Genomic DNA, 12201 nt, shown 5'->3' with positions numbered 1-12201 from the left:
CAAAAGGAATGTTGTTTTCTGGGAGGACAAGAGGATTCACCTGGTCAGGGCAATAGGTGAGATGCTCTGCTTGAACTTTGGTAGGGACAGCACGAAAAAGCTAGTTGAAGAAATAAAACATAATGTTGCTCTTGTGGAAGCAGCTACATATGGGCTGGAGCTTTGCGGAAAGGGTGATGATGATGGTGCAGGTACAAAGGGTCATGTGGCCTTATGGTATGAATACAAAAGAAGAAAGTAAGGTAGCTTATGGGAAGCTACAACAAGTAGGGAATTTTATTCAAGAAACCACAGGGTGGACTGATCCAATGGATTCCCTCTCAGTGTACACTTTCATTGCTAAGTCTCAAGCTCATGAGGCTATGGTGTAAGAAAAGAAAAAAATGGATGAAGAATTTGCAGAGACATCAAAAAGGGCAACAAGAAAGAAGAAGGTCCTCCTCCTAAGCCCGTTCTTGAAGTGGTTATGGAGGAGGCACCCAAGGACAAAAAGCAAGGTAAGCCCAGGGGACCCTTGTATAAGCTTAAATCTGACATTGAATTGGCTGCAAATCTAAAGAAAGTTTTTGAAGAGCATGCACATCCTGAATAGCAAAGTGGAGCTCACATTGGGTGATATTTTGGGAATTTCCAAACGTGAGTTCCACAAGAAGATCATTGATATTATCAAGAGGAAGCGGTAGATACCAAGTGGGCAAGAGCCAGAATCAGTTAAGAGCCAGACAGTTTGGCACATTGAAGAAATTTTGGATGATTATGAAGAATATTTGGCAGATCTTGAAGAAGAAGATTCAAGGTCTGTGGTGGTTTCAACCCCAATTGTACCTGAGGTAAGACATGTTCATTTTAATGATGACAAAGACAATGAAAGTATACCTAGGAGTCACTTTTCAAGGACTTATTGGGCAAGGGCAACAACCGAAATTGTTGTGAAGCTTGGCGACATTGAAGAACCGGTCTTAGCACTAATAGATCATGGATCGGAGATAAATTTGATGGCAAAAAGCTTACAAAAAAAGGGAAAATGGCCTATTGATGTAGACCACGGTTGGTGGATTTGAGCTGCCAACATGCTTTCAAGAGACCTCTATGGTGCATGTGCCAATGTTAAGGTAATTGTAGGGGATGTTTGTGATGAGAAAAATTTCTTTATACAAGAGCATTCCTATTCCTCTTATCCATTGATTTTGGGACAACCCTACATTATGGCTATGTGAATGGAAACCAAGGTGCTAGATAATGGCTAAGCCTATGCCAAGGTTCAGAGCCGAGATGGTAAGAAAGCGGTTCAATTCTTGACTGTATGTGTTGATCATGCCAGGAACAAAGATAGTTGACATGATCATCCAATGCCAAAGATACACAAGGACTTTAAAGAACATAGGTTTGCACATGATTTTCTCGGAGTGCCACTATAAAGTGGGACTATGGTGGTACAAGTGAGGAGAATTTCTCACAAAGAGAAGCTTTCTCTTCAGGATTTTTAAGGTTAATATTTGGAGGTTCAGTATCTTACAAAAAATTTAATAATTTACCAACGTGGAAAAAATAGTATGTTTCAAGTATCCAAAGTGAATTGTAGGGATGTGATGTGCTTGAATCAGATGATGTGATTTCAGGGATCTTTGAAGAGGTATCTTATGTAGATACTATGTCAGAGCTTGAGAAGATCAAGCAATACAGGTTACAAACCAAAACTGGAGTGGTTAAGGTCCATTCAATGGATACATATAAAGAGTTGTTTATATATGAAGCACTTATGCATACTGAGGATAATTCAAGTAAAGCAGTTGAAGCATAGGTAGAGACAAAGTACAAGACCGTTGCAAAGAAAGTGAGACCAGTGGCTACACCTCTACCAGAAGGAAGTGATGAGATGATCAAAGTAGCTTATCCATATCCTATGCTCAGGAATCCAAAGAAAATTGGGTACGCATTAATTTACTAAGGAGACATTGCAGCAGTTGAAGGTTGGAGAAGATGGTTTTCTCAATGAAGAGGAAATCAAGTGTTTTCAAGGTATGCTCAAAAAACACGGTAAAGCTTTTGCTTTTGAGCCAAGTGAGATTGGGTGTGTGGATCCAAGTGTTGTTTCACTTATGGTTATACTCATTTTTCCTCACATGCCATGGAGCTTACGTCCCATTCCAGTTTCTAAAGCTCACTTGCCAAAGCTTATCAGTTTACTTAATGAGAAAATACAAATGGGAATTTTGGAGCCATCATGTGCGCCGTACTCCAATTGATGGTTCATTGTTCCAAAGAAAAATGGTACTTTAAGGTTCATACAGGACATGCAGCCGGTTAGCAAGGTAACAATCCACAATGTGGGTACTGGCCTAATCATGGATGAATTTGTTGAGGCCTTTGGAGGTAGATCTATTTACTCCATAGGTGATCTTTATTCTGGATACGATCAATTCTAGTTAGCTTTGGAGAGCAGGGATCTTACTACAATGCGTACTCCTCTTGGTTTGGTAAGGATGTGCACTCTACCACAGGGTGCTACTAATTTGGTAGCTCATATGATGAACGGCATGAATAAGGTATTGAGGGCTTTATATCTCATGTTACTATGCTGTCCATTGATGATCTACCAATTAAAGGATGTGAAGAAGGATCCAATGATGAGGTAAAAGATCAGAGGGGGTGTCGACGGTTTGTTGCTCAACATATTGCTGATTGTGATGCTATTTTATCCAGGCTTGAAGAAGTTAACACTTTCAGGTCAAAAATCAACTTTTGGTGCTAAGGAAGCCTTAGGTGTGGGGCATATGTGTAGTCCTACGGTAGAAGGCCAAGTCCAACTAAAGTTCAAGCTATCCAAAAGATGAAGGAAACATGCTCTTTGGTTACTGAAGTTCGTCAATTTCTAGGTGTGTGTGTGTGTTCTACCTTACATGGTTGCCACACTTTGCTCATGTTGCAGAGGTGCTATATCAATTGCTAAGGAAAGGAAGAAGGTTTTTTTGGGAAGGAGTTCACACACAAGCTATCGGGAAATTAAAGAAGATGCTTCTCGAGGCTCCAACCTCAAGGAAAGTCGATACAAATGTGGAAGGCCAGTTATTTTAATAGTTAACACTAGCCCAATAGGTATTGGATGGGCTATAGGTCAAGATGATGTAGAAGGACATAAGTATGCAGTTCAATTTGGAATCAAGGTGCTCAATGCTCGTTAATGAGGTTATCCACAGGTTAAGAGAGAACTTTGGGGCGTTGCTATTGCTCTAAGGTCTGATAAAGAATATTTTATTGGAGCTTCAGTCATGGTGGAAACAGATTGCTTGCCACTGATAGGGATGATTGCAAATTGCTCTACTCCAGATATTGCTATGCTATGATGGATAGCCTATATTAAGTCTCTTAACCCTGAATTTTATCATATTGCAGGGAGAGATAATCCTGTTGTATGTTATGAAGAGTTAGGCTCGGGGGATTCACTCTATACACAAAAAAGGAAGCCACGTGTGAGCAGACAAGTTTGATAAAACCCCTATATACAACTCATATTACGGAAAATGACCCCCCTTTCTATGTTTATATATATGTCAATGCAAAAAACTGTCATGCCCCTTCTTACATATGAAATCTAGATCTCACATGATATAACTGAGTGAAACTAGTCAAAGAGCGTGTAGCATAGTGACTGGCAGCGTACTAAGGAACCACTTTGATTACTAACTAGATGTAGCCTCAATGTGTCTTAGTTTGACTTTCAAACTATGTTCCCATTCAGCCTGCACTCTAGCTACTCGTCCAATATTGACCCATCTAAATTACTCCAAAAACATGATTATAAAGTTGTGTTAGGTTCTCCATGTAGATTTGCATCTATACAAACTCTTTATAGCTTTCATCCCACAAAAAATTGAGCTATAATCACAAAACAAGCAATTGATACAAAGAAATGTTAGTTCTTGCATGTATCGTTTTAGCTATTGACTCACAAGTTTGAGGGCAGACTCTTTTAGGAAGCCATGATTTTGAAACACAAAAAGTTCCTCTCATATTCCCCTTTTTCACTTCTTCCAATCCCCCCCTCCCCCCCCAAATATGATACCCCCTCCCTTATTTTTAGGCTTGGGAGATAAATTATTTGGGGCCTGTCCCTAACTTATACGCTAATGACACTTGTAAAACCCCCCCCTTCTTTGCACTTACTTGGTGCAGTAAGTTTTCCATGGTGAATCCTCTGTGGAGCTAGGTTTGGAGATGAAGAAGAGATGCTGACCACAAGTGATGCTGTTGGATTGAAGCTCTATACATCTCCTGATCTACATGCAAATTGTGGTAATATTGCTCATGTTAATTTTGAGGTATTCTTTGAAGAATACTATACAGGAGAGTGGCTTATGATTGGCCGCTACCTTAGCACTCACTAGACAAGAAGGATGGAGTGACCAAGATTACAAGAGAATCAGGAAGAAGGCCTATAGCTATTTTCTGAAGGATGGACATTTATGGAAGCAACCAAAGCCCCCAAGAGGGGTACCGCAACGGGTTGTTTGTGATAAAGAAACTCAACAGCAGGCTATCAAAGAATTTCATGCAAGTTTATGGGCTGGACACAGAGGAGTCTGGGCAACTTTTGTCAAGATTAAAGACTAGTACTGGTGGAAAGGTATGTATAAAGATGTGGCTCAATTTGTGGAAACATGCTATATATGCCAACAATATTCTAATGTGTGACATAGAGATGGATTACATCCCACCTATCCACTTGCTATGCACTACAAGTGGGTGGTGGACCTTATTACAATGCCAGTAGGAGTGTGGAAAATGAGGTATATTGTTCTTGCCAGAGAAGATCTTAATAACCAGGTTGAAGGCAAAGCTTTGCATACCAAAGCTACCAGTCCTATATGTAAGTTCTTGCTTGAGGATGTTATTTCCAGGTAGTATGGATATGTTGGCAGAATTACAGCTGATAGAGGAGAGCTGGATGTAGATGAAGCTCGACAAGTTTTTGTTCGTATGGGCATTAAGATGGCTCTCACTACAGCATACAATCCAGAAGGTAATGGGAAAAGTGAAAGAGGACATCCACCTATTGTTAAAGCTTTAGCGAAGGCGTGTCAAGGGCATATTGGTGATTGCCCTAAGCTTTTACCATTTCTTTGTGGGCTGATCGCACTACACACAGTTTTGTTACAAGTTTCATGCCATTTGAGCTGATGTACGGGAAAACATTTATTATGCCTATAGAGGAAGTGGTTATGACTTGGACCATAATGCCATGGGAAGAGGGTATGTCTACAAAATATTTTCTTGCTCTACATATTAGCCAACTCGAGAGGCGTCAAGAAGATATTGAACAGGCTAAAGAGAAGCTTAAGGAATCAAGGTTGAAGAATAAAGCAACATTTGATGGAAAGCACACACTATGACCTCATGCTATCAAAGACGGTGGCTGGGTATTTGTTTATGATAGTAGCTTAGAGAATCAATATACTGCTATGGAGAAAATGGTTAAAAGGTGGTTTGGACCATATATGGTGCTACATGTTTTTGATAATGCAACATATCAATAATGCAAACTTGATGGCACTGTACTCAAGGTGCCTATTGCAGGAAAACGGATCAAGCTATTCAAGAAGCAAGAAGGTGAGATTGCTCTTGAAGATTCAGATCAACCTCTAGAGGATAATGTTATGTACGCATCGGACGATGTGTCTGATGATGCTGATTGAGTGCAATTGGCATAGATCTGAGGTTGTGCAAGTTCAGAGGGGGTGGATGGCGCATAGCTCCCCTTCCATGCTGATTCAGTGCAGTTGGCACAGATCGGAGGCTGTGCAGGTTCAGAGGGGGTGGATGTCATACAGCTCTGCTTCCATGATGGGAAAAAGAGCAAAGAGAAGTAGAAAAAGTCTATTTGAAGCTCACACATTTATTGAGTAGTGACCAGGGCTTGAGAACAAGTAAGGAAATCCAAGAAGTGTATATTTTATGTGGTTATGAAGGCCTAAGCGTAGAGATTCTTGCTTGAAGAAAAGGTTTTACATCTTGAAAGGCTCTTAGGACATACATGGCAACTTGGGTAGAGAAAGACATGTGGTCAATGGTAAAAAGCAAAGTGTGTGAGAGAGACTTCACACCTTTGCATGAGGGAGGCCAAAAATGTCTTAGTCTGTAAATGTTTTGTAAAACAGGCTTTTGGTAAAAATTAGGACGCACCGGGAGAGGAAAAAGGGCGTTTTAAGCATTTTTGCGTCTCACACAGAGAGGCTAATTCTGCACCGATTAGGAGATATTCAAGTTTTTGTTCTCTATTGTATTAGCAGGGAAAGCCATAAGATTTGGGCATTATAATCCTTTTCCAAGCTTCCGTAGCCCACTCTAATTCAAGCTTCCATAGCCACTCTAATCAAAGAAGCCATAACCCAAGCCGTAATCTCTTCCATAAGCCATAATTAATCATTTTCCTGGGATCTCTCTCTCTCTCTCTCTCTCTATCTTAAATTAGCACAGGAAGAACAAAGGAGAGAAATATTATCAAGGCAAGCTTGGCAAGCCAATGAAGGAAAATTAGCGTGATGTAATGAGTTTAAATAATTTAAGCAGTGGTACTGTTAATTGTCTGCTTTGGGTAATCAAGCTTCAAAAGCGTATTCAAGTTGTCAATTTTAAGCTTTGTCTACATTAATTGTGTTTGCTATAACTCTCTTCCACACACCTTTCACAGCTAGAGGCCCCACGCCTTCCCGACTCACCGTTCGAACACAAATCCCCTGACAATGTACTTGTTTCAAAAGAGGAATGCACTCATCTTCATTGGAACACAACCTAAGCTATTGGTTTCTCCCTCGTCTATAGAGCTGTTGGGAGATCACTGTATAATTGGTTTCTTTAGTTTCTATTGCTCTCTATCTTTGTTTGCTTGTGTCTTTTGGAAATTTTCTATTTGTCAAGTACTCCACCAGATATCTACTCCACTTAGGCGTAACAAAAGTCTAGAACAAAATAATATGTATAATGGTTTCTTTTTATTTACACTCGAAACATATCTTCACACAGGTAGGCATGGATATCTGTTGTCATATTTGGCCATTAAACTCCTAACCATGTTAGTTGACAAAAAATTTGGTGTTCTACAAAATGAATTGCCACTACAATTCTATGATCTTGATCTAAGTAGTTAGCTTGTTATTTGGGGCTTCTGCATAGAAGTAGAATCCCATCCTTGTTTTTGTAATACAGTCTTCCAGTGAACAATTGAGACATAGATAATTGTTGGATCAATTGTGGTATGATCGAAAGTGTGATCCGTGAATCTAATTGAGTTGTTGTCAATAGAGAGAGTTCAATATCTTTTGATAATCTTGGAATCATTTCAATGAAGAACAAATAAAAATGTGACAAATCATAATCAACTTATTTGGGAGGTTCTCATGAAGTGATCCTGGAAAGGTGATCTCCTCGTTGATGTGTGGTGCCCGTTTTGACTACTATAGTAAAATCAAACTCCAACAAGATGATAAAATATCTTACAATTGTTCCATTATGTTGATAGATGTTTTTTGGTCCAGCTATCATGGAAGAAGAAACAACACAAAACCATAAGCATAGCCCTAAATAAACCAAATGTGTATATATGTAAATAGCATTATTAACTGTTTTTAGCATAGGTGATCAAAAACACTTTCAAAGTTTCTCGTGGGAACCCTATTCTTCATCCTTTACCATTAGGTGCGTGATTAATATTAGGGGTGATTTTTCTATATATAAATCTTGCTTTGGTGATATCTTCATAAATAAACAAGTCTTTCATCTATGCTTAGTTATGCTACTTTATATATTTCCTCTTTTACCAACACTTATGGATATCTTTATAAAATAATAGATAAATTTGGTGAATTACTTCACATAGGAAACAAATTGATGTGGAGGTATTCAAGACACATGACAAATTTCTACAATTTTCAAAGAGGTTTCAATGTAGAAGCAAGAGAAGAGTTCCACTTGAAATTTTCTTCCTAGGTTGAGTAGTCTTCAAAGTCTATGGAAAAGGAAGTGCCACTATCGCTCTTCATAGGTTTCTATACAAAGTGGAAAAGATGGGGAAACATGGTACGTGGGAAATTGGGAAACATAAAGGACTTGGACAATTTTTCAATTGAAAAATAGAGTCATCACTTGCTGTCAAAATGCAAGCTCCTTTTTTAGTCTCTCTCCTAATGTTTTAGTATCAATACTTTCTCTCTTTTCTTTTTCACAATCAAAAACAACCCTGTGAACAATCATCTTGATATGGGAACTTGTTCGGGCCTTTCTAGGACTCTAAATTGCTTTTATCCATTAAAAAACAGTCCATGTCTTTTTCTTTCATTTTACATTATGCATTTTATACATTATCTTTTCCTTACACACACACACACACTTACACATTCCGATTTCACTAGAATGAAGAGGAAGCTTCACAGTCTTGGTTATGGTTTCTATGTGTATATCTACCTTTACCATTTCTTTTCTAGTATATACCACCTATTTTCTTCTTGCTCTGTTTCATGTTCTATCTCCATAATTATAATTTCCTATGAGTTTTATCGACACAAAGCGAAAAAATTTACTGGAATCCATCTAGTGGAATCAAATACTCTACACGTAAAAATGGTTGTGGCAATTTAACAACACCATGGAGAATCTTCCATATCTGGCTACTTTCTCATCTCACCAATTTCACCATTTGTAAATTCTCCCTTATCTTATCTATTGTATAAACCCATACTAACACTAACTCTAATTTCAACTCTTACTAACCTACTAACCTTAAATCTAGCCCTACCACCTATCTTTTTCACCTACATTAGATTACGCCTAAGCAAAGCTTTGTTACTTGTAATTAAAAGTGATCTTGAAAATTATAATCCCTCCAAAAACTCATAAAAGAGGTCTGCTCATCAGTTCCCTCTTCCCTTCCCAGATGCAATTCTAAACAAAGTAGTAGGGCATGAAAAGTACACTGCTTGTGATGGCTAGTCACGCTACTTTCAAATACGCATTGTAGAGGAAGATCAAAAGATAACAACATTAATCACACCATGGTGATGTTTTGCATTTTGATTCATGCCTTTTTACCTAACTAATGCACCAACCACCTTCCAACGGTTCATGAATTTTGTGTTTCAATATTTTTTTGGGAAGTCAATAAGGGTGTTTATTGATGACTTTTGTATCTATAACTCAAAATTTCTGCATGTGCAAAAGGTAGAAGAAGGATTGCAATGCCTAGATAATCTAGGGGGTAGTTCAACCCAGACAAGAGCCACACTGGGGAAGACAAAGTCATTTTGTTTGGACACGAGATATCACAAAGAGTAATTGAAGTGGATCCATCCAAGACTAAAGATCTCATGGAAATACCATCACCTAGAAGCATCAAGGAGGCTACATCATATATTCACAAGGTGAAGTATATGGCAAGGTTCATTCATTTAGCTTATGAGTTATTGCTACCACTTCAAAAGGTAACACAACGAGTAGAGTTCTCATGGTGGAATTATTTAGAGGATTATTTCAAGGGCATAAAGTTGGTGTTTTCTGAGCTCCCAACATTGATGCCACCATGTTGGGATTTTTCCTTCTTCGTAAATCCATGTGTGGGAATGGAAACAATAAGATCCATTCTCCTACACCAAGATCCACATAGTAGTAGAATGAGGCTAGTGTACTTTTCTAGTAGGGTTACAAACTCCAATGAGAAAGGTTATAATGATGCCGAACTAATGATGCTTGCACTGATTTTTGCAGGTAAGAAAATTTAGATCTTATCTTTTGGCTTAACAATTTGTCATCCTTACTACAGAGAACTTGTTGCCTTGGGTGTCATCACAGATGACACTAGGCCCAAGGATTACAAAATGGTTGATGGAATTACAAGGATATGAATACACATTCAAGGTAGAAGACAGTGTGAGAGCCTAGTTGGTAGACATTCCTACCTATCGAGTGCATGAGATAATCATCAACGTGCCTAGTTTTAATTCAATTTCTCCAAAACCACCCAAAGTTATCTCAAATTCATACACTCTATTCTTTGATGGTGCTTTTCAAAGAGACACAGGTAAAAAGGGGGGGGAAATAAGGAGAAGTGGTTTTAGAAGGATTGACAAGCAGTAATGAACCGAGTATGATGTTCTACTCAGTGGGTTGAAGATGTGCTTAACCAAAAAGATACAATGACTTATGGTGACAAGTGATGCTTTGTTAATTGTGAAACAAGCTCTTGGTATTTGGGCTTGTAAGAATGAAAAACTTAGATCCAAAGTTTCTACCATTTGCAAATTTTGAAGAAGTGCAACTCTATTACATCCCTAGAAAAGAAAATCACAATGCAGACTTACTAGCTCAACAAGCAATCTCATGCCAAAATGAAGTGCAGCTTATCATTGCAGCTGCAACAATAAAGGGATCACAATACGTAGGCATGGAGTCTTTAACACCAATTGTTAACTACATCTTCATGGGAGAATATCCTAAAGATTTCACAATGGCACAATGAAGGAGGCTCATCAAGAAGGCAAGCTCATTTCTTTGTATAGAGGGAGATTTATATCAAAAGGGTAAGGATCTTGTTTGTAGACGAGTGACATGCACTACTGAAATTCCTGAAATCTTGAGAGGGCTGCATGAAGAAGCTTGTGGGGGTCAATTTTTGCATGAGCTAACAATAAGAAAAATCTTGTTAGTCGGGTATGTTTGGCCAAGTATGCATGTGGATGTCCAACATTGGCGTAGAAGTTGCCATTATTGACAAATCAATGGCAACAAAGGGTTACTATATGGACCTCGATAACCAGTCATTGCGTATGGTCCTTTTGAAAAGTAGGGAATTGATGCTATGGGTCCATTGCCGAGAAAATCAAGTTGTAAATTCTATATCCTTGTTCTATTGATTACATGACAAGATGGGTAGAAACACAACTTGTAGCACGAGTAAATGAAAAGACAGTGAGTAGCTTTGTCTACACCCAAACTTGTTGCAGGTTTGGCACACCTCTTGAATTTGTCTCTGGTAATGGTCCAGGTTTCAAAAAGGGCTTACTAAAAAAAGTGTGTGATGAGCTTAAAATTCACCATAGACACATTACACCCTATTATTCCCAGTCAAATGGTTTTGTAGAGAAGGCTAATGGGATCATTGTAGTAATCATCAAATAGATGGTAAAGAGTAAGCAGAAGCTATGGGATGGTTTCTTAGATGGGGAATTACGAGCATTTAGGACAACTTACAAAGATTCTACACAGTTCACTCCATTCCACTTAGTGTATGGACAAGAAGCTTTGCAACCAATTGAACTTCACATTCCTACTATAAAGTTTACAGGCCAACATGTACAGAAGGGCAAGGAAGCGTGGATCCATAGGATCCTCATTATTGTGGAGCTGGAGTGGAAAAGAGAGTCGGTGTATAGGTGCTACAAGAAGAAATCTTTGCAGCTCAAGGAGAAGCTTGACAAAGGTCTAAAAGACAAGGAAATTAAAGAGGAAATCCTAGTCCTTCATTACAACAATACATTGGACAATAGGTTTGATGATAAGTTTGGAAATAGATGGGAAGGGCCTTACATTGTGAAAAAAGCTTATACAGGTGGCTACTACCAATTGACAGATCTAGATGGAAAGGAGCACCCTAGGAAGTATATCAACTCAAGCCTTATCTAAGTCGCATCCTTCCAGGAGATCTGGAAATAAAGGAAAACAAGGAGGTATGCTACTATTGTTGTGCTTCTCACACACTGAGATCATGTGAAAATAGGAGCATAACCTACGAAGGCAAAGAGGCATCAAGAAGGAAAGGAAGCGTGGTAGAGGAATTACAGAATTACCCACGTAACTTTCATTCTAGTGCAAGTGAGTTGATGGTACATGAATGAACCATCAACTAGGGGGGGGGGGGGGGGGGGGGGGGGGGGGGGCGCTAAATGATAGTTGTTTTTTGGTCCAACTATCATGGAAGAAGAAATGACACAAAACCATAAGAATAGCCCCAAATAAACCAAATGTGTATATTTGTAAATAGAATTATTAACTTTATTTAGCATAGGTGACTGAAAACACTTTCAAAGTTTCTTGTGAGAGCCCTACTCTTCATCCTATAGCTTAGGTGTGCATTTAATATTAGGGGTGAGTCACACGGAAAACAACTTGATGTGGAGGTCTTTAAAACACATGAAAAATTTCTACAATTGTCAAAGA

General features: G+C 38.7%; 1 protein-coding gene across 1 annotated transcript; it reads left to right on the top strand.

Annotated features, from left to right (window-relative positions):
- Positions 1-11163: 11163 nt before the first annotated feature.
- On the top strand, positions 11164-11667 carry LOC147429516 (uncharacterized). The gene has a single exon (XM_086495031.1). The coding sequence runs from the start codon at positions 11164-11166 to the stop codon at positions 11665-11667; it is 504 nt and encodes a 167-aa protein (XP_086351157.1).
- Positions 11668-12201: the final 534 nt, after the last annotated feature.

Source organism: Adiantum capillus-veneris, chromosome 22 (genome assembly GCF_014529385.1).
Source record: "Adiantum capillus-veneris isolate H3 chromosome 22, ASM1452938v2, whole genome shotgun sequence".
Classification (NCBI taxonomy): domain Eukaryota; kingdom Viridiplantae; phylum Streptophyta; class Polypodiopsida; order Polypodiales; family Pteridaceae; genus Adiantum; species Adiantum capillus-veneris.
Note: the sequence above shows the minus strand (reverse complement) of the source record. Positions and strands in the feature narration are given on the sequence as shown.

Bases quoted from the DNA above. Each gene is read 5' to 3' on its own strand.
- LOC147429516 (XM_086495031.1), top strand. From the start codon at position 11,164: ATGGTAAAGAGTAAGCAGAAGCTATGGGATGGTTTCTTAGATGGGGAA.